At 38.5% G+C, this 24,374-nt stretch overlaps 2 protein-coding genes across 3 annotated transcripts in view; one reads left to right on the forward strand and one right to left on the reverse strand.

The window, feature by feature from the left end:
• Positions 1–24,374, reverse strand: part of LOC133648209 (dedicator of cytokinesis protein 2) — a 337,149-nt gene that overhangs the window by 114,271 nt on the left and 198,504 nt on the right. The gene's annotated exons all lie outside the window — the stretch shown is intronic.
• LOC133648212 (uncharacterized) overlaps positions 1–24,374 on the forward strand; it is a 62,018-nt gene that overhangs the window by 18,580 nt on the left and 19,064 nt on the right. For both annotated transcript variants that reach the window (XM_062044064.1, XM_062044065.1), the window contains exon 2: positions 9,346–11,050. In XM_062044064.1, coding sequence (XP_061900048.1) covers positions 9,600–11,050 — 1,451 coding nt within the window. In that variant the 5' untranslated portion in view covers positions 9,346–9,599. The remainder of the gene's footprint in view (positions 1–9,345; positions 11,051–24,374) is intronic.

Here is a 24,374-nt window from a genome sequence, read left to right on the forward strand (position 1 = left end):
CCATCTCCACTTTAACCATCTCCACTTTAGCCATCTCCACTTTAGCCATCTCCACTTTAGCCATCTCCACTTTAGCCATCTCCACTTTAGCCATCTCCACTTTAGCCATCTCCACTTCAGCCATCTCCACTTTAGCCATCTCCACTTTAGCCATCTCCACTTTAGCCATCTGAAAATAAAACCCCTTCCTCTGACAGATGCACGTTTCTCTCATCTTCACTCTCAGGACCTCACACCTTCTCACCGATGTTGCGCCCGCTCACCATCTCTTTGCTCGCTCGTGGCCTGCACATCACAACTGCACATCACAACTGCACATCACAACTGCACATCACAACTGCACATCACAACTGCACATCACAACTGCACATCACAACTGCACATCACAACTGCACATCACAACTGCACATCACAACTGCACATCACAACCCCGGCCGGCCACAAGGCCATCACCTCCCCTTCTCCTCCCTGCTCATTTCTCACTGTCGGGGTTTGTGATGTGGCTGAAATACTAAGAGGAGAGGATCAGAGCGGCAATTGAAATGTGATGAGAAGGTGAAAGACAAACCGCGACAGACGTGGAGGATTCAAACGTTGGGAACATTGAGTTGCTATTAAACACGCCACAATTACGCTCAGAAAATGACGCCTCATTATCCGCGTCTTTTTGCCGGGGTTAAGTTTTGTAACCCCGAACCACCGCATACGGATATTTACATGGACAAAAGCCAAAAGCAGTGAAGTTGTCACGTTGTTTAAATGGTAAATAAAAAGAGAATACAACAAATCCTTTTCAACTTATATTCAATTGAATAGACTGCAAAGACAACATATTTCATGTTCACACTGAGAAACTTAATATTTTGCAAATAATCATTAACTTGGAATTTAATGGCAGCAACACGTGCCAAAGTAGTTGGGAAAGGGCATGTTCACCATTGTGTTACATGGCCTTTCCTTTTAACAACACTCAGTAAAGGTTTGGGAAGTGAGGAGACACATTTTTGAAGTGGAATTCTTTCCCATTCTTGCTTGATGTACAGCTTAAGTTGTTCAACAGTCCGGGGGTCTCCCTTCTCACATTGCAGGTGCCACACATTTTCAATGTCTGGACTACAGGCAGGCCAGTCTAGTACCCGCACTCTTTTACTATGAAGCCACGTTGATGTAACACGTGGCTTGGCATTGTCTTGCTGAAATAAGCAGGGGCGTCCATGCTTGGATGGCAACATATGTTGCTCCAAAAGCTGTATGTACCTTTCAGCATTATTGGTACCTTCACAGATGTGTAAGTTACCCATGTCTTGGCCACTAATACACCCCCATACCATCACACATGCTGCCTTTTACACTTTGCACCTAGAACAATCCGGATGGTTCTTTTCCTCTTTGGTCCGGAGGACACGACGTCCGCAGTTTCCAAAAAACAATTTGAAATGTGGACTCGTCAGACCACAGAACACTTTTCCACTTTGTATCAGTCCATCTTAGATGAGCTCAGGCCCAGCGAAGCCGACGGCGTTTCTGGGTGTTGTTGATAAACGGTTTTCGCCTTGCATAGGAGAGTTTTAACTTGCACTTACAGATGTAGCGACCAACTGTAGTTACTGACAGTGGGTTTCTGAAGTGTTCCTGAGCCCATGTGGTGATATCCTTTACACACTGATGTGGCTTGTTGATGCAGTACAGCCTGAGGGATGGAAGGTCACGGGCTTAGCTGCTTACGTGCAGTGATTTCTCCACATTCTCTAAACCCTTTGATGATATTACGGAGCGTAGATGGTGAAATCCCTAAATTCCTTGCAATAGCTGCTTGAGAAAGGTTTTTCTTAAACTGTTCAACAATATGCTCAGGCATTTGTTGACAAAGTGGTGACCCTCGCCCCGTCCTTGTTTGTGAATGACTGAGCATTTCATGGAATCTACTTTTATACCCAATCATGGCACCCACCTGTTCCCAATTAGCCTGTTCACCTGTGGGATGTTCCAAATAAGTCTTTTTATTAGCATTCCTCAAATTTCTCGGTCTTTTTTGCCACTTGTGCCAGCTTTTTTGAAACACGTTGCAGGCATCAAATTCCAAATGAGCTAATATTTGCAAAAACTAACAAACTTCACCAATTCCAACATGAAATATCTTGTCTTTGCGGTCTATTCAATTGAATATAAGTTGAAAAGGATTTGTTTTATTATGTTTTTATTTACCTTTTACACAACGTCCCTTGCGAGGGGGAGTCGCATAGGTCCGGTGGCCATGGATGAAGTGCTGGCTGTCCAGAGCCGGGACCCCGGGTGGACCACTAGCCTGTGCATCGGTTGGGGACATCTCTGCGCTGCTGACCCGTCTCCGCTCGGGATGGTTTCCTGTTGGCCCCGCTGTGGACTGGACTCCCGCTGATGTGTTGGATCCACTGTGGACTGGACTTTCACAATGTTATGTCAGACCCACTCGACATCCGTTGCTTTCGGTCTCCCCTAGAGGGGGGGGGTTACCCACATATGCGGTCCTCTCCAAGGTTTCTCATAGTCATTCACCGACGTCCCACTGGGGTGAGTTTTTCCTTGCCCGTATGTGGGCTCTGTACCGAGGATGTCGTTGTGGCTTGTACAGCCCTTTGAGACACTTGTGATTTAGGGCTATATAAATAAACATTGATTGATTGATTGAACGTGACAACTTCACTGGTTCTGGGTTTTGTATTAAGTACGTCTTTATTATGATGTATTTTGCATTTGTAAAGTTCTGTTGAATTACCATGTCATTTTTGGTTGATTTATTTACCGTATTTTTCGGACTATAAGTCGCAGTTTTTTTCATAGTTTGGCCGGGCTCCAGTGCCACTTATATATGTTTTTTTCCTTCTTTATTATGCATTTTCGGTAGGTGCGACTTGGGCTCCGGTGCGACTTATACTCCGAAAAATACGGTAATTAAATGAGAATATGAAACTATAAGAAAAGACCTTTTAGTAAACCGGTGTAGGTAATTAAGCATGGTCAATGTATTTCATATTGTTTATGATGATTGAGCTAAAAAAAAAAGTCTTACTATAAGGTAACGGCAGACCATAATAAGCAACAGTAGAAGATTATTGGCAAAGCCATCAGTTTAGAGACACTGCTAGTGTTGCAAATGAGTAGTTGGTACAAGAGTTGTGGGTGAAGTAAAGGAACGTATGGTTGCAAGATATACTGTGGTGAGTTCACATAGACGATGTTGTTTCAGCAGCTGCTGGTTTTGTATCGAGTGTAGACAAACACAACATTGGAAATGAGTCGGCGTGAGATTGCCTTCAATTGCCGCGTGAATCCCACAGCAAACCCGCTCTTAAATATGCAGGAACATCTGCTGTCAACATGCTCGCATACACTCTTGCAGGGAAACAATTATATGCAATTTCTTTTTCCTTTTCTCCTTCACCTGAGTGCGTCGTGCCATGTGTAAATCAGGAGTCATGCCATTCCATAGCCGACCTTCTTAAACAGTATTCATCACCACAGCCAATGAGCTAGCATCTACACCAGGGGTCACCAACGCGGTGCCCGCGGGCACCAGGTAGCCCGTAAGGACCAGATGAGTAGCCCGCTGGCCTGTTCTAAAAATAACTCAAATAGCAGCACTTACCAGTGAGCTGCCTCTATTTTTTAAATTGTATTTATTTACTAGCAAGCTGGTCTCGCTTTGCTCGACATTTTTAATTCTAAGAGAGACAAAACTCAAATAGAATTTGAAAATCCAAGAGAATATTTTAAAGACTTGGTCTTCACTTGTTTAAATAATGTCATTAATTTTTTTACTTTGTTTCTTATAACTTTCAGAAAGACAATTTTAGAGAAAAAATACAACCTTAAAAATGATTTTAGGATTTTTAAACACATATACCTTTTTACCTTTTAAATTCCTTCCTCTTCTTTCCTGACAATTTAAATCAATGTTCAAGTATTTTTATTTTTTATTGTAAAGAAGAATAAATACATTTTAATTTAATTCTTCATTTTAGCTTCTGTTTTTTCGACGAAGAATATTTGTGAAATATTTCTTCAAACTTATTATGATTAAAATTCAAAAACATTATTCTGGCAAATCTAGAAAATCTGTAGAATCAAATGTAAATGTTATTTCAAAGTCTTTTGAATTTCTTTTAAAATTTTTGTTCTGGAAAATCTAGAAGAAATAATGATTTGTCTTTGTTAGAAATATAGCTTGGTCCAATTTGTTATATATTCTAACAAAGTGCAGATTGGATTTTAACCTATTTAAAACATGTCATCAAAATTCTAAAATTAATTACTAATGATGTTCCATAAATTATTTTTTTAATTTTTTCAAAAAGATTCGAATTAGCTAGTTTTTCTCTTCTTTTTTTCGGTTGAATTTTGAATTTTAAAGAATCGAAATTGAAGATAAACTATGTTTCAAAATTTAATTTTTTTTTTTTTCGTGTTTTCTCCTCTTTTAAACCGTTCAATTAAGTGTAAATATCATTAATTATTAATAATAACATAGAGTTAAAGGTAAATTGAGCAAATTGGCTATTTATTTAAGTGTGTATCAAACCGGTAGCCCTTCGCATTAATCACTACCCAATAAGTAGCTCTTGCTTTCAAAAAGGTTGGTGACCCCTGATCTACAGTGCATTCGGGAAGTATTCACAGCCTTTTCTGTCATGATCTGTGGTCTGGATCATGTTTTTGTTATCTTTTGTTAGTTTTGGACTCTTTTAGTTCCTGTTTGCGCTCCCTTGTTTGTTTAGTTACCATGGCGACTCATTAGTTCCACCTGCCTCATGTGTTGGGGACACGCACCTGCTCTAATCAAGAGACTATTACTTAAGCCTGTCTTTGCTTGTGTCATGCTGCTCGTTTATAGCCACAGTAAGTTGTGTTTGTTTCATGTCCATAGTTCAGGCTAAGTGCTAGCGTATGTTTCCTGCTTTCGGCACGCTTTCCTTTTGTTTTAGTTCCTGACTTTTGTGCTGTGTAGGATTTATTCATGAATAAATATGTTCCTACCTTCAAGTCCTGTCCAGAATATTACGTTTGCGTCCTGGGAGAACAATCCTCGCAGTAAGTTGCGAACCCCCCCCCCCCCCCCCCTGTTATGACACTTTTCCACATTTTGTTATGTTACAGCCTTATTCCCAAATGGAATGCATTCATTTTTGTCCTCAAAATTCTACACACAATACCCCATAATGACAAAGTCATTTTTTCTTTTGCAATTTAAAAAAATAAAACAACAAAATAGGTGTGCCATGTTTGTGGCATCATATTCCAAAAAAGTGCCAAAGGTGCTTTAACAAAGTATTGAACAAAGGCTGTGAATACATGTGAGTACCGTATTTTCCGGACCATAGGGCGCACCAGACTATAAGGTGCACTGCAGATGAGCGGGTCTAGTCAGGTCTTTTTTTCACACAAAAGGCGCACCGGATTATAAGGCGCATTAAAGGGGTCATATTATTATGATTATTTTCTAAATGTAAAAGACTTCCTTGTGGTCTACATAACATGTAATGCTGGTTCTTTGGTCAAAATGTTGCATAGATGATGTTTTACACATCATCTTCAAGTCGCTTTCTGACAGTCGCTTCAGGATGTGCCGTTTTGTGGGCGGTCTTATTTACGTGCCTCTACTTGGACAGCGTCGTCTTTGTTGTAGCGGTGTAGCGTGCAAGGACGGGAGTGGAAGAAGTGTCAAAAGATGGCGCTAACTGTTTTAATGACATTCACACTTTACTTCAATCAATAACGGAGCAGCATCTCCTCATCCGTGGCTCACTAGTGCAACAACAACACCCGAAATGTGTCCCGTGAAAAACTGTCCCACCGGAACTCTCTAATAACTAAAGTTCTTTGGGTGAATAATGTAAAGTCACTACACCGGTATGTTTTAGTGCTTTCATGGTGAGTTTACTGACAGATATAAGTAAGAACTTTACACTACTTTATATTACGTATGGCAAATGTCACATAACAAGAAGATAGAGAAAAAGAAGAAGCTTATCAACTACGGTGTCCGCATAGACTATAAAGGCGGACGCGTGCATTTTTTCAGGACTTATGCAGATCCCAAATATAGATCAGCAGGTACCAGAAGGTAAGAAAAGTTGCTTTTGCATAATATTGCAAAACAAAACGGCAGATAATATGTCTTACCTTATACACACAGCATAATAATACTCCTATGTTGAAGCACAGTACAATCCATCAAGTGGTGTGGCTTCATAGCTTACCAAAGTCACACTAAAACATTTTGACAGATTTTTGAGCGCCGTGTGTAATGTTCTATATTTTCAATGGAACATATAACATTTTGGTGTTGTTTACTTAAGTCATATTGCAGTCTACACATATCTCTTATGTGTGACTGCCATCATATTGCAGTCCATACCTATCTCGTATGTGTGACAGCCATCTACTGGTCGCACTTATCATTTCACCGTGTACCAAATAAAATAGCATTGAGGTCGGTAAGCACAGCCAAAATTATTCCGTGCATTAGGCGCACCGGGTTATATGGCGCAGTGTCGAGTTTTGAGAAAATGAAATAATTTTGAGTGCGTCTTAAAGTGCGAAAAATACGGTACATGTGATTTTTCAGTTTTTATACAAAACCAACAACATTTTTACATCGTCATTACTAAGTATTGCGCGTGGAATTTTGCGGCAAAAATGGATTTTATTCCATTTTGGAAAAAAACAGTAAATGGTCTGAATTGTATACAGCACTTTTACTGTTATACACATTCACACGTTACATTACACGTCACATTCACCCATTCACACACTAATGGCGGAATGCAAGGCGCTAACCAAGATCCATCAGGAGCAAGGCTGAAGTGTCTTGCCCAAGGACACAACGGCTGTGACTATGATGGCGGAAGCTGGAATCGAACCCTCGAGTTGCTGGCCCGCCGCAGCCATAAGTACTGTATATATATATATATATATATATATATATATATATATATATATATATATATATATATATATATATATATATATATATATATATATATATAAGGGTGTAACACAACAAAATGTGTAAAAAGTGAAGCACTGTACATAAACACAGAGTGGATATATTTATAGCCCCAGCAGTGATGTCACTGACGTTGGGAGCCTTAGACTGATGCTGACTCACATAAGGATGCCACATTCCTAAGTTGCTGTTGTCAGTGAAACCTTTGAGTTGTATATTTGGCACAAGCAACAACTCTTGAAAATACTTATGAGATCCAAATATGTTGCAGCTGCTTTACAAAAATGGAAAGTAGCTGAGCATAATCTGCTCTTTCATGTCGATTGACTTACAAGTTGTTCTAAATTCCAAACATGTTTTCTTTCCCAATCACAAGATCTGGTCTTTATTAAACATGTAACTTTTTAAAGTTGTAAGAAACATTCTAACATCCAACAAGATCAGTATCATTCAACTGACAAAGGTCAAGTAAATAAACTAGTAACAAACATAATGTTTGTTCCTGGTGTTACTTCTGAAATGATTACGGTGTACTTGGGAAGATTGCAATAAAAAAAGGCCTGTTTTGATTCTCTAAATCAGGCGTCTACAACTTTCAACATTGTTAGAGCTACTTTGACAAAAAGAAAAAAGAGGTGAGCCATTGAAGTTTTATCTACCGTATTTTTCGCACTATAAGGCGCACTTAAAATACTTTCATTTTCTCAAAACTTGACAGTGCGCCTTATAACGGAATCATTTTGGTTGTGCTTACAGACCTCAAAGCTGTTTTATTTGGTACGTGTCGTAATGATAAGTGTGACCAGTAGATGGCAGTCACACATAAGAGATATGTGTAGACTACAGTATGACTCAAGTAAACAACAGCAACATTTGATATGTTCCAGTGAAAATATAGAACATTACACACGGCGTTCAAAAATCTATCAACATGTTTTAGTATGACTTTGGTAAGCTATGAAGCCACACCGCTTGATGGATTGTACTGTGCTTCAACATAGGAGTATTATTATGGTGTGTGTATAAGGTAAGACATATTATCTGGCGTTATGTTTCGCAATATTATGCAAAAGCAACTTTTTTTACCTTCTGGTACCTGCTGATCTGATGTATAACCTGAATCATCACAGGACTTTCTGACCCAGGCTTCATTTCTGTTCAACCTCCATGTTACGCTTGACTTTTGAGGCATTTTCAACCAGACCACAGATTATTTTTGCTCATCACAACATGATTTTAATCATACTTCTGACAATGGCTGGATTTTTGTATTTGTTTTGATTGGTTTATGAAATGTTTAATATACAGTACAGGCCAAGAGTTTGGACACACCTTCTCCTCATTCAATGTGTTTTCATGACTATTTACATTGTAGATTGTCACATCAAAACTATGAATGAACACATGTGGAGTTATGTACTTAACAAAAAAGGTGAAATAACTGAAAACATGTTTTATATTCTAGTTTCTTCAAAATAGCCACCCCTTGCGCTGATTACTGCTTTGCACACTCTTGGCATTCTCTCCATGAGCTTCAAGCACACCTGTGAAGTAAAAACCATTTCAGGTGACTACCTCTTGAAGCTCACTGAGAGAATGCCAAGAGTGTGCAAAGCAGTAATCAGAGCAAAGGGTGGCTATTTTGAAGAAACTACAATATAAAACATGTTTTCCGTTATTTCACCTTTTGTTGTTAAGTACATAACTCCACATGTGTTCATTCATAGTTGTGATGTGACAATCTACAATGTAAATAGTCATGAAAATAAAGAAAAGGCATTGAATGAGAAGGTGTGTGCAAACTGTACATTACGTGTGACCTGTGGGACAGACTTTGGTCATCTGCGACAATGCAGCTCTACTTTTGGATCTTAATGGATTGTGCAGATGTACTAAATGAAGTGACCTCTGAACACACACCTATTTCATAAGTCAACACACTTATTGTATGATAAGGCGACTGCAAATAGTCAAACAATGACTTAAAAGAGTGGGATCGATGTCGCTCGACATTTGTTTAGAATGTGTTGACAAGCCAACTCCGGCAGTGGCACACCGTGTCTCTCCTGGGGTGTGTGTTCAACGTGGGATCCACTCCACTCAATGGAGACATACTCCATTAGTCTTAAAATACCTCAAGTCTTTTCAGTTCCTGCAGGAGATAAAGATCTGTGTATGCCACCCACCTGCTGATCTAATAAGAGCTTGATAGAGTTTTATTGATCGGGCCACTGCGTGCACTGAGGCGACACTTGAAGCTTTCAGATGGTGTCTGCATCTGGTCTGCATCTCTATGTTTATTCTCTCTCTCTCACTCTGATGCTTTCTCTCAGTCACTCTCTTTTCCCCTTTCTCCGTAGATGCAAGGAGATCGCAGCCAACTCATCATCTGCGGGCCATTGGTCAGAAACTTGGACAAGTTGCTGAACTACGAAGGGGATCATTAACGGAAAGGCAATGAGCCCTCGGAGCCACACCGGCTATTGAGGCATTCCAGCACACGGCCACATTATCATCCACACTTTGGATGTAATCTCGCTGACTCCGACTGATGTCCCTGCATGACCCCTACCCCTTGGGCTCCTCAGGGGGCTGAGCCACCCTGCCAAAGAGTATGGGCAGGAGAGTGGCCGACCCGACCAATCCAGTACCCGCACTGGGAGTTCCCTTAGCGGTGGGGCGATGGGGCCCGCTGTGCAGTGTCGGGGTGCAGACGTCTCCCGGGCTGCGGACTCTCTCTTCAATCAAAAGACACGTCAGCCGAGCGGCCAACCCGCAGCGAGCCCTCACCATGGCAACGGGCGCGACGGAGTCAGGAGGAGTTATCTCAAGTGACGGCAACAGTCTGCAGCTGTCCAAGGAGACGTCTCAGAACGAAATCAACAAACTGACGCAGGATGACATGGGGTCGCAAGGGTCAGGCAGTGGTGTTTACTGCCAGATAAAAGCTATACGGACCAATCCAAAAGACTCGAGAGGTAAAAGGATATCAAGGTACACCAATGGCAGCGTGGTGGGCTCCGACATGTTGGGAGGAGTCTGCAGTGAAGCCCCAGAAGTCAAGGAGGAGAGTCAAGAGAAGAGAAGAGTGCAGTCTCTGCGTGGGGAGCGACACCGTTCCGTGGTGAAGACAGGGAATGTCTGCACGGCCGTCCACGTCACCCCGCCCCGGCCCTGTCGGATGGCCACCACCTCCTCGCCCCAGCTTTGTGGAACGTGCGGGCGTAGACGCTCGCAGCTCACCCAGTGCACAGGCGCATGTCGGAGGAGGGCCGCGCCTCAGATATCATCCAGTCAGACTTTACCTCACCCCGTATGGAAGCAGGGCGTGGCCCAGAACTCCTCAAAAAAGGAGTGTACTTTGGACGCCAAAAAGCAAGAGACGTCAGTGAAGACCAACAGTCGAATCCCGCAGCTGTCGCACACCATACCAAAAACGCACAACTCACAGTCCAGCAGTGCAGCGCCTACTCCGAATAAGAGGAGGCAGCAGCAGAGCAGGCCACACTCAGCAGAGTTTTCACACTGCAAGGACTCGGCCACACAAACGGCAGACACACAGACCGGCAGGACGGTCACACACCCGCAGACTACAGCGGCAACACAACCACTTTCAACAGACAAGCATGATCAACTCCAGCACACAAATTCAAAACCTCCAGACCCTTCCGATCATACAAAATGTAGCAACCCCCCAGCTCTCCCAGCAAAAAACTCCCCTAAGTCGACTTCTTCCAAACCATCTGGCCTTTTAGCTCATAGCAACAACACCCAGGAGACGGCAGGCAGTCCCAAACTGAGCTCTTGTAAAGACACCAAACTGATGAACTACACAAATCAGAAGAGCAAATCTTTAGACGAGCACACGTCGCCTTGTAAGACTCACAAGACAGCGCAATGCAACGGCGCTCCAGCGGGACTACTACTGGGGACTGGGAGCGCCCCTGGTGGCCTGGAAGGCAAGTTACAGAGCGTGGAGGAGAACCTCGTGTCCAATCAGGAGAAGATCAAGGTGCTCCTTAATGTCATTCAAGACCTGGAGAAGAGCAAGGCCTTCAGCGAAGGGTGAGGCAAAGTTACTGACTTTGAAATTGCATTCCAGAGAACCTTGAGAATAAGGCCTTGGGCATACCAACACGGGTATTTAAACAAACGTATATCTTTCAATGTATCTTTTGTCGTTTTGTTTTTTTTAAACTGAGCTTTCAGAAAGCCGCAGTGAGGAATAAAAACTATTTTCACCAGAAAGGCTGAGTTTTACCTGAACACAAGCACAGATAGTTTAAAATCATGCAAAGATTTGTTCTTTAGACTAGATTTGAAACTTATAATTAATACCAAAGGGGAACTTCACTTTTGTTTGGAATGTTTTCCTATCGTTCACAATCATTATGAGAGATTGATGTTTTATCTTTCTTTATGCATTCAAAGTATTAAATAAATGCGATCGAAAGTCCGCTTACAATAAAGTCCTTAACAACATCTCCATGAAGGTCTTATATCCATGATGTAAGCAGATATGTAATATAGAAACACTTTCACTTTCAAAAACTCAGACTTCTAGGTTTGTTTTTTCAGAGCTTTTTTAGTTTGTCATTAAAGATGTGCAACATTACCTCAAGTTTGTAAACTTACTTAACAACAGGACATTGAGTTATTGACTTGACGCCTCACAACACACACACACACTTACAAAATACATTCATGGTGTTTCCTGTAAGTGTGCACATTTTAAAATGAATCTACATGTAATCTTACATCTTTTATATCACCATATTGATGAAGTGAGGCGTTGTTATGCCACTTACTGTACCTGTTGATGCTTTTTAGGCCTTTCTGATTGGACATAATTAGAGATGTCCGATATTCGATATTCCGATATTGTCCAACTCTTAATTACCGATTCCGATATCAAGCGATACCGATACATACAGTTGTGGAATGAACACATTATTATGCCTCATTTTGTTGTGATGCCCCGCTGGATGCATTAAACAATGTAACAAGGTTTTACAAAATAAATCAACTCAAGTTATGGAAAAAAATGCCAACATGGCACTGCCATATTTATTATTGAAGTCACAAAGTGCATTATTTTTTTTAACATGCTTTAAAACAGCAGCTTAGAATTTGGGACATGCTCTCCCTGAGAGAGCATGAGGAGGTTGGGGGCCGGGGGTTGCGGGGGTGTATATTGTAGCGTCCCGGAAGAGTTAGTGCTGCAAGGGGTTCTGGGTATTTGTTCTGTTGTGTTTATGTTGTGTTACGGTGCGGATGTTCTCCCGAAATGTGTTTGTCATTCTTGTTTGGTGTGGGTTCACAGTGTGGCGCATATTTGTAACAGTGTTAAACTTGTTTATACGGCCACCCTCAGTGTGACCTGTATGGCTGTTGACCAAGTATGCCTTGCATTCACTTGTGTGTGTGAAAAGCCGTAGATATTATGTGACTGGGCCGGCACGCAAAGGCAGTGCCTTTAAGGTTTATTGGCGCTCTGTACTTCTCCCTACGTCCGTGTACACAGCGGCATTTTAAAAAGTCATACATTTTACTTTTTTAAACCGATACCGATAATTTTGAAACAGATACCGACAATTTCCGATATTACATTTTAAAGCATTTATCGTCCGATAATATCGGCAGTCCGCTATTATCAGACATCCCTAGACATAATACGCATGACAGTCGGTAAATCTGTTTTTGTGTCGTTTAGGGTTGTACGGTATACCACAACTAGTATAGTATTGCGGTACTAATGAATCAAACATGGTACTATAGTCTGTTTGAAAAGTACCGGTTTCCAATTTATTTTTTTATTTTTTTAACGGGTATGACGCCGTCAAGTCACGAGCAGAGGAGCATGTTCGGCAGCGCAGACACACAGAGTACTTACAAGCAGACACAGTGTGTAGACAGAAAAGGGAGAATGGATGCATTTTGGCTTAAAAAGTAAAGATAAAGGTGAAGTTATAACACTGAAACACCCTCAGGAAGAGCTGCTTTAAGACATGGCTAGCTAGCTAGCGGCTAACGTCCATCCACAGTGTTTTAGCTACTTCTAAATCACTAATCCTTGCCTCCATGGCGACAAATAAAGTATGTTTCTTACAAGTATCATTATCACTGCAGGACGAGGAATAGCTAAACATGCTTCACTACACACCGTAGGAGGATACAATAGCTCACCGGCGTCACAATGTAAACAAATGCCATGGGTGGATCTACACCTGACATCCACTGTAATGATACCAAGTACAAGAGTGTATCTAGTCAATACTACTATGATTACATCGATATTTTTTATCATCACAAAATCTTTTTACCTTTTTTTTTAAATTCATATTATGTTTATAAAGTCAGTAAATATGTCCCTGGACACATGAGGACTTTGAATATGACCAATGTATGATCCTGTAACTACTTGGTATCGCATCGATACCTGCATGTGTGGTATCATTCAAAACTAATGTCAAGTATCAAAGAAGAGAAGAATAAGTGATTATTACATTTGAACAGAAGTGTAGATAGAACATGTTGAAACAGAAAATAAGCAGATATTAACAGTAAATGAACAAGTAGATTAATAATTCATTTATACAGTTTGTCCCTCATAATGTGTACAAAATAATAGGTGTATAAATGACACAATATGTTACTGCATACGTCAGCAGACTAATTAGGAGTCTTTGTTTGTTTACTTACTACTAAAAGACAAGTTGTCTAGTATGTTCACTATTTTATTTAAGGACTAAAATACAATAACAAACATATGTTTCATGTACACTAAGATTTTTTTTGTTAAAATAAAGTCAATAGTGCCATTTTTTTGTGGTCACCTTTATTTAGAAAAGTATGAAAAGGTATCGAAATACATTTCGGTACCGGTACCAAAATATTGGCATCGGGACAACCCCAGTGTGGACGTACTGTAGATGATTTCAAACTGGGTGCAGTAAGTTTTAACACGGAGGATATTGAGGTCACTTTGAAATGATTTAACAACACACTCTGAATTGTTTTACACTTATTTACTTACTTATTTGTTTGTGTTTTGTATCTACAATGACATGAAACTGAACTGCTTACTATTATATTTATTACGTATTTTAATATCATTATTACACTTTTGAAAAATAATACAAATAATCAACTTAATACTGTACTACTACTTGTTATGTTTTGGTGTTTTTCCGGACCCCGGGATGCAGAGACGGTCGGCAATTGTAGGGAAGCGCGGCAGGCAGGGGAGTGCACACAAGTGCAGGTGTGGAAGGTGCAAAGCAATCAAAGCAACAAGTGGAGGTACAAAGCTAAATGATCCACCCTCATTGGCAAACAGGAAGAAGTGTGTCCTGATTGGCAACCAGGGACGGGTGAGAGGGTGAAGTGGCAGGTAGTGGAAGTAAACAGGAAGAAGTGTGTCCTGATTGGCAACCAGGGACGGGTGAGAGGGTGAAGTGGCAGGTAGTGGAAGTAAACAGGAAGAAGTGTGTCCTGATTGGCAACCAGGGACGGGTGAGAGGGTGAAGTGGCAGGTAGTGGAAGTAAACAGGAAGAAGTGTGTCCTGATTGGCAACCAGGGACGGGTGAGAGGGTGAAGTGGCAGGTAGTGGAAGTAAACAGGAAGAGGAAAGAAGAAAACATGAGTGCTGGATCAGAAATAACATCAAACACAGGGAAATAATGAACTGTCTTGTTGGAGCATGACATCTACTACTACTAATAATAATAATAATAATGATAATATTAATCAATACTTTTGTAATTTTAGTATTCATCATTTCTATTTTGTTCAATATGTAAAGACAATTTGTATTCATATTGTATATAGTTGTAATTTTCCATGTGTATTGTGTAACTTTAAGAACAATTAGTCTTAGATTGTTAATGAAAACTAAAGGTGGGCTCTTGTATTTGTGTGCAGCATCTACTATATAACTGTCTACTATATAACTGTCTACTATACATCTACTATACAACTATCTACTATACATCTACTATATAACTATCTACTATACATCTACTATATATCTACTATATAACTGTCTACTATACATCTACTATACAACTATCTACTATACATCTACTATATAACTATCTACTATACATCTACTATATATCTACTATATAACTGTCTACTATACATCTACTATACAACTATCTACTATACATCTACTATACAACTATCTACTATACATCTACTATACATCTACTATATAACTGTCTACTATATAACTGTCTACTATACATCTACTATACAACTATCTACTATACATCTACTATATAACTATCTACTATACATCTACTATATATCTACTATATAACTGTCTACTATACATCTACTATACAACTATCTACTATACATCTACTATATAACTATCTACTATACATCTACTATATATCTACTATATAACTGTCTACTATACATCTACTATACAACTATCTACTATACATCTACTATATAACTATCTACTATACATCTACTATATATCTACTATATAACTGTCTACTATACATCTACTATACAACTATCTACTATACATCTACTATACAACTATCTACTATACATCTACTATATAACTATCTACTATACATCTACTATATATCTACTATATAACTGTCTACTATACATCTACTATACAACTATCTACTATACATCTACTATATAACTATCTACTATACATCTACTATATATCTACTATATAACTATCTACTATACATCTGTCTACTATACAACTGTCTACTATACATCTACTATACATCTGTCTACTATACATCTACTATACATCTACTATACAACTGTCTACTATACATCTACTATACAACTGTCTACTATACATCTACTATACATCTGTCTACTATACATCTACTATACATCTACTATACATCTACTATATAACTGTCTACTATACATCTACTATACAACTGTCTACTATACATCTACTATACATCTACTATATAACTGTCTACTATACATCTGTCTACTATACATCTACTATACAACTGTCTACATCTACTATACATCTACTATACAACTGTCTACTATAGATCTACTATACAACTGTCTACTATACATCTACTATACAACTGTCTACTATACATCTACTATATAACTGTCTACTATACAACTGTCTACTATACATCTACTATACAACTGTCTACTATACAACTGTCTACTATACATCTACTATATAACTGTCTACTATACAACTGTCTACTATACATCTACTATACAACTGTCTAATATACATCTACTATATAACTGTCTACTATACATCTACTATACATCTACTATACAACTGTCTACTATACAACTGTCTACTATACATCTACTATATAACTGTCTACTATACATCTGTCTACTATACAACTGTCTACTATACATCTACTATACAACTGTCTACTATACATCTACTATACAACTGTCTACTATAGATCTACTATACAACTGTCTACTATACATCTACTATACAACTGTCTACTATACATCTACTATACAACTGTCTACTATAGATCTACTATACAACTGTCTACTATACATCTACTATACAACTGTCTACTATACATCTACTATAGAACTGTCTACTATACATCTACTATACATCTACTATACAACTGTCTACTATACATCTACTATACAACTGTCTACTATACATCTACTATACATCTACTATATAACTGTCTACTATACATCTACTATACAACTGTCTACTATACATCTACTATACATCTACTATATAACTGTCTACTATACATCTACTATATAACTGTCTACTATACATCTACTATATAACTGTCTACTATACATCTACTATACAACTGTCTACTATACATCTACTATACATCTACTATACATCTACTATATAACTGTCTACTATACATCTACTATACAACTGTCTACTATACATCTACTATACATCTACTATACATCTACTATATAACTGTCTACTATACATCTACTATACAACTGTCTACTATACATCTACTATACATCTACTATACATCTACTATATAACTGTCTACTATACATCTACTATATAACTGTCTACTATACATCTACTATATAACTGTCTACTATACATCTACTATACAATTGTCTACTATACATCTACTATACAACTGTCTACTATACATCTACTATACATCTACTATACATCTACTATATAACTGTCTACTATACATCTACTATACAACTGTCTACTATACATCTACTATACAACTGTCTACTATACATCTACTATACATCTACTATACATCTACTATATAACTGTCTACTATACATCTACTATATAACTGTCTACTATACATCTACTATACATCTACTATACATCTACTATATAACTGTCTACTATACATCTACTATACAACTGTCTACTATACATCTACTATACATCTACTATACATCTACTATATAACTGTCTACTATACATCTACTATATAACTGTCTACTATACATCTACTATATAACTGTCTACTATACATCTACTATACATCTACTATATAACTGTCTACTATACATCTACTATACAACTGTCTACTATACATCTACTATACAACTGTCTACTATACATCTGTCTACTATACATCTACTATACATCTACTATATAACTGTCTACTATACATCTACTATACAACTGTCTACTATACATCTACTATACATCTACTATATAACTGTCTACTATACATCTGTCTACTATACATCTACTATACAACTGTCTACATCTACTATACATCTACTATACAACTGTCTACTATAGATCTACTATACAACTGTCTACTATACATCTACTATACAACTGTCTACTATACATCTACTATATAACTGTCTACTATACAACTGTCTACTATACATGTACTATACAACTGTCTACTATACAACTGTCTACTATACATCTACTATATAACTGTCTACTATACAACTGTCTACTATACATCTACTATACAACTGTCTAATATACATCTACTATATAACTGTCTACTATACATCTACTATACATCTACTATACATCTACTATATAACTGTCTACTATACATCTACTATATAACTGTCTACTATACATCTACTATACATCTACTATATAACTGTCTACTATACATCTACTATACAACTGTCTACTATACATCTACTATACAACTGTCTACTATACATCTACTATACAACTGTCTACTATACATCTACTATACAACTGTCTACTATACATCTACTATACAACTGTCTACTATACATCTACTATACAACTGTCTACTATACATCTGTCTACTATACATCTACTATACATCTACTATACAACTGTCTACTATACATCTACTATACATCTACTATATAACTGTCTACTATACATCTGTCTACTATACATCTACTATACAACTGTCTACATCTACTATACATCTACTATACAACTGTCTACTATAGATCTACTATACAACTGTCTACTATACATCTACTATACAACTGTCTACTATACATCTACTATATAACTGTCTACTATACAACTGTCTACTATACATCTACTATACAACTGTCTACTATACAACTGTCTACTATACATCTACTATACAACTGTCTACTATACATCTACTATATAACTGTCTACTATACAACTGTCTACTATACATCTACTATACAACTGTCTACTATACATCTACTATATAACTGTCTACTATACAACTGTCTACTATACAACTGTCTACTATACATCTACTATATAACTGTCTACTATACAACTGTCTACTATACATCTACTATACAACTGTCTAATATACATCTACTATATAACTGTCTACTATACATCTACTATATATCTACTATACAACTGTCTACTATACATCTACTATACATCTACTATACATCTACTATACAACTGTCTACTATACAACTGTCTACTATACATCTACTATATAACTGTCTACTATACATCTGTCTACTATACAACTGTCTACTATACATCTACTATACAACTGTCTACTATACATCTACTATACAACTGTCTACTATAGATCTACTATACAACTGTCTACTATACATCTACTATACAACTGTCTACTATACATCTACTATACAACTGTCTACTATACATCTACTATACAACTGTCTACTATACATCTACTATACATCTACTATATAACTGTCTACTATACATCTACTATATAACTGTCTACTATACATCTACTGTACATCTGTCTACTATACATCTACTATACAACTGTCTACTATACATCTACTATACAACTGTCTACTATACATCTACTATACATCTACTATACATCTACTATATAACTGTCTACTATACATCTACTATATAACTGTCTACTATACATCTACTATACAACTGTCTACTATACATCTACTATACAACTGTCTACTATACATCTACTATATAACTGTCTACTATACATCTACTATATAACTGTCTACTATACATCTACTATACATCTACTATACAACTGTCTACTATACATCTACTATACAACTGTCTACTATACATCTACTATACAACTGTCTACTATACATCTACTATACAACTGTCTACTATACATATACTATACAACTGTCTACTATACATCTACTATATAACTGTCTACTATACATCTACTATACAACTGTCTACTATACATCTACTATACAACTGTCTACTATACATCTACTATACAACTGTCTACTATACATCTACTATACAACTGTCTACTATACATCTACTATACAACTGTCTACTATACATCTACTATACAACTGTCTACTATACATCTACTATACAACTGTCTACTATACATCTACTATACAACTGTCTACTATACATCTACTATACAACTGTCTACTATACATCTACTATAGAACTGTCTACTATACATCTACTATACAACTGTCTACTATACATCTACTATACAACTGTCTACTATACATCTACTATACAACTGTCTACTATACATCTACTATACAACTGTCTACTATACATCTACTATACAACTGTCTACTATACATCTACTATACAACTGTCTACTATAGATCTACTATACAACTGTCTACTATACATCTACTATACAACTGTCTACTATAGATCTACTATACAACTGTCTACTATACATCTACTATACAACTGTCTACTATAGATCTACTATACAACTGTCTACTATAGATCTACTATACAACTGTCTACTATACATCTACTATACAACTGTCTACTATACATCTACTATACAACTGTCTACTATACATCTACTATAGATCTACTATACAAGTGTGTACTATAGATCTACTATACAAGTGTGTACTATAGATGTACTATACAAGTGTGTACTATAGATGTACTATACAAGTGTGTACTATAGATCTACTATACAAGTGTGTACTATAGATGTACTATACAAGTGTGTACTATAGATGTACTATACAAGTGTGTACTATAGATCTACTATACAAGTGTGTACTATAGATGTACTATACAAGTGTGTACTATAGATCTACTATACAAGTGTGTACTATAGATGTACTATACAAGTGTGTACTATACATCTACTATACAAGTGTGTACTATAGATGTACTATACAAGTGTGTACTATAGATGTACTATACAAGTGTAACAGCTTGGGTGATGAACAGGTTTGAAATGTCATGGCTGTGGAGAACGTCTGTAAAGTGTTCTTTCCCCCATCTCAGTTCTTGTGTCCTTAGACCTCATCTACCTTATAAGGTGTGCAGTCGCCATGGTAACACCACCCCCTTGAGACATGTATTGACTGGTCAGATCCTCAATCTTTCTGCAGTTCATTATTGTATTCCTAAATCCATCTATTTGATGCACCCCACTTATTACTCTGCATACTCACTTCTTTACCAAACAGAGTACACTTCTGTGTCCTCCTGTCCTTCATCTTGTATTCTGTAAGCCTGCACTAAACACCTCCCATCTCTCTTCTTTCTCACCTCTCACTACTTTCCACCTGCTTCCAGCCGTGCAAGATGTCCGACACGCTGGAGTCTTGTGTGCTGTGATTGTTCCTCTTCAGCCTCCACCTTGTTACGCTCTCACTTCAACTCTCAGTAACATCTTCCCACGCAGTCTTTCCTCCCTCTGGCCTGGCATTTACCTGCCGTTCATGCACTCCTCCTTCATCCAGGCTGAGCTCACAGACTGACATGACACCGCCACAAACCTCCTGAGAGCACATGAGGTTTTGGCACCCTGTGGAGCTGGTCTAGACACAAGGAAAGCAGTCCTTGCCTGCAACCAGCAGAGGCACTAGTGAGTCTGGCTCTACTACAAACCCCAAAAGCAGTGAAGTTGTTACGTTGGGTAAATGCTAAATAAAAAGAGAATACAATAAATCCTTTTCAACTTATATTCAATTGAATAGACTGCAAAGACAAGATACTTCATGTTCACGCTGAGAAACTTCATATTTGGCAAATAATCATTAACTTAGAATTTAATGGCTGCAACACGTGCCAAAGTAGTTGGGAAAGGGCATGTTCACCACTGTGTTACATGGCCTTTCCTTTTAACAACACTCAGTAAAGGTTTGGGAACTGAGGAGACACATTTTTGAAGTGGAATTCTTTCCCATTCTTGCTTGATGTACAGCTTAAGTTGTTCAACAGTCTCCCTTCTCATATTTTAGCCTTCACACATTTTCAATGTCTGGACTACAGGCAGGCCAGTCTAGTACCCGCACTCTTTTACTATGAAGCCACGTTGATGTAACACGTGGCTTGGCATTGTCTTGCTGAAATAAGCAGGGGCGTCCATGCTTGGATGGCAACATATGTTGCTCCAAAAGCTGTATGTACCTTTCAGCATTAATGGTGCCTTCACAGATGTGTAAGTTACCCATGTCTTGGCCACTAATACACCCCCATACCATCACACATGCTGCCTTTTACACTTTGCCCCTAGAACAATCCGGATGGTTCTTTTCCTCTTTGGTCCAGAGGACACGACGTCCACAGTTTCTCTTCAAGACCACAGAACACTTTTCCACTTTGCATCAGTCCATCTTGGATGAGCTCGGGCCCAGCGAGGCCGGCGGCGTGTCTGGGTGTTGTTGATACATGCCGTTGGCTTTGCATAGGAGAGTTTTAACTTGCACTTACAGATGTAGCGACCAACTGTAGTTACTGACAGTGGGTTTCTGAAGTGTTCCTGAGCCCATGTGGTGATATCCTTTACACACTGATGTCGATTTTAGATGCAGTACCGCCTGAGGGATCGAAGGTCACAAGCATTCAATGTTGGTTTTCGGCCTTGCCGCTTACGTGCAGTGATTTCTCCAAATTCTGTGAACCTTTTGATGATATTACGGAGCGTAGATGGTGAAATCCCTAAATTCCTTACAATAGCTGCTTGAGAAAGGTTGTTCTTAAACTGTTCAACAATTTGCTCAGGCATTTGTTGACAAAGTGGTGACCCTCGCCCCATCCTTGTTTGTGAATGACTGAGCATTTCATGGAATCTACTTTTATACCCAATCATGGCACCCACCTGTTCCCAATTTGCCTGCACACCTGTGGGATGTTCCAAATAAGTGTTTGATGAGCATTCCTCAACTTTATCACTCTTTTTTGTCACTTGTGCCAGCTTTTTTTGAAACATGTTGCAGGCATCAAATTCCAAATGAGCTAATATTTGCCAAAAATATAGTTTACCAGTTGGAACGTTAAGTATCTTGTCTTTGCAGTCTTTTCAATTGAATATAAGTTGAAAAGGATTTCCATTCCCCCCCCCCCCCCCCCCCCCCCCCCTCCGTGCGTCGGTTGAGGTGGGCGGGGTTTGGTGGTAGCGGAGGTATATATTGTAGCCCGGAAGAGTTAGTTGTGCAAGGTGTTCTGGGTATTTGTTTTGTTGTGTTTATGTTGTCTTACGGTGCGGATGTTCTCCCGAAATGTGTTTGTCATTCTTGTTTGGTGTGGGTTCACAGTGTGCGGCATATTTGTAACAGTGTTAAATTAGTTTATACGGTCACCCTCAGTGTGACCTGTATGGCTGTTGATCAAGTATGCCTTGCAGTCACTTGTGTGTGTGTCTGCAGAAGCCTCATACAACATGTGACAGGTTGTAGAGGACGTTAAAGGCAGTGCCATCACGACACGCCCTTAATATTGTTGTCGGGGTGAAAATCGGGACAAATTCGGGAGAATGGTTGCCCCGGGAGATTGTCGGGAGGGGCACTGAAATTCGTGAGTCTCCAGGAAAAATCGCTAGGGCGGGATAGCCATTCAAAGAAGGTGAATTCATTAAAAAAGTGCATGTTAGATTTTTTTAAGAAATCTTTTCTTGCGGCCCAGCCTCACCCAGTTTCTGCATCCACTTGAGTTTGAGACCCCTGACCTAAACCTCTTTTTAAGACCGGACCGCCCTCTTCGCTCTCAGGATAGACAGATGTCCCGCGCAGCAGGCTAATCCCTATCAGATTACATTTGTGAAATGCAATTAAATGTTTAAGGCTTCTAAACTGAGTGCACTGCCGGCGTGTGAGTGTCACGGATATTTATACCGCCTTTGATTTGGGAATGTGGCAAGAGATGTCAGGGAAGAGGAGAGTGCAGGTAAGGTCAGACATGATGTTGGCCTACATGATGAGCCACCTTTGGTAATGTGAACTACAATCTCAGTCACATGGTCAGGCTTAAACAGGCTAATTGAACAGCTTCTTCCCCAGGGCCATAAACACCCTGAACGGACTTCCTATTGTCCCTCATAACTGCCTTCTCTTCCCTGCAATAACACATAAATAAATAAATAAATGGGTTATACTTGTACATTCCACTAATCACCCTGTTTTTTTCATGTACATATTCATTTCACCCACTGTATAGAGTATACATTTGTACAGAGTGTATAGAGTATACATTTGTACAGAGTGTATAGAGTCACATTTGTACAGAGTGTATAGAGTCACATTTGTACAGAGTGTATAGAGTCACATTTGTACAGAGTGTATAGAGTCACATTTGTACAGAGTGTATAGAGTCACATTTGTACAGAGTGTATAGAGTGTACATTTGTACAGAGTGTATAGAGTGTACATTTGTACAGAGTGTATAGAGTCACATTTGTACAGAGTGTATAGAGTCACATTTGTACAGAGTGTATAGAGTCACATTTGTACAGAGTGTATAGAGTCACATTTGTACAGTGTATAGAGTGTACATTTGTACAGAGTGTATAGAGTCACATTTGTACAGAGTGTATAGAGTCACATTTGTACAGAGTGTATAGAGTCACATTTGTACAGAGTGTATAGAGTGTACATTTGTACAGAGTGTATAGAGTGTACATTTGTACAGAGTGTATAGAGTCACATTTGTACAGAGTGTATAGAGTCACATTTGTACAGAGTGTATAGAGTCACATTTGTACAGAGTGTATAGAGTCACATTTGTACAGTGTATAG

The sequence above is a fragment of the Entelurus aequoreus genome, linkage group LG04, assembly GCF_033978785.1.
Source record: "Entelurus aequoreus isolate RoL-2023_Sb linkage group LG04, RoL_Eaeq_v1.1, whole genome shotgun sequence".
NCBI lineage: Eukaryota > Metazoa > Chordata > Actinopteri > Syngnathiformes > Syngnathidae > Entelurus > Entelurus aequoreus.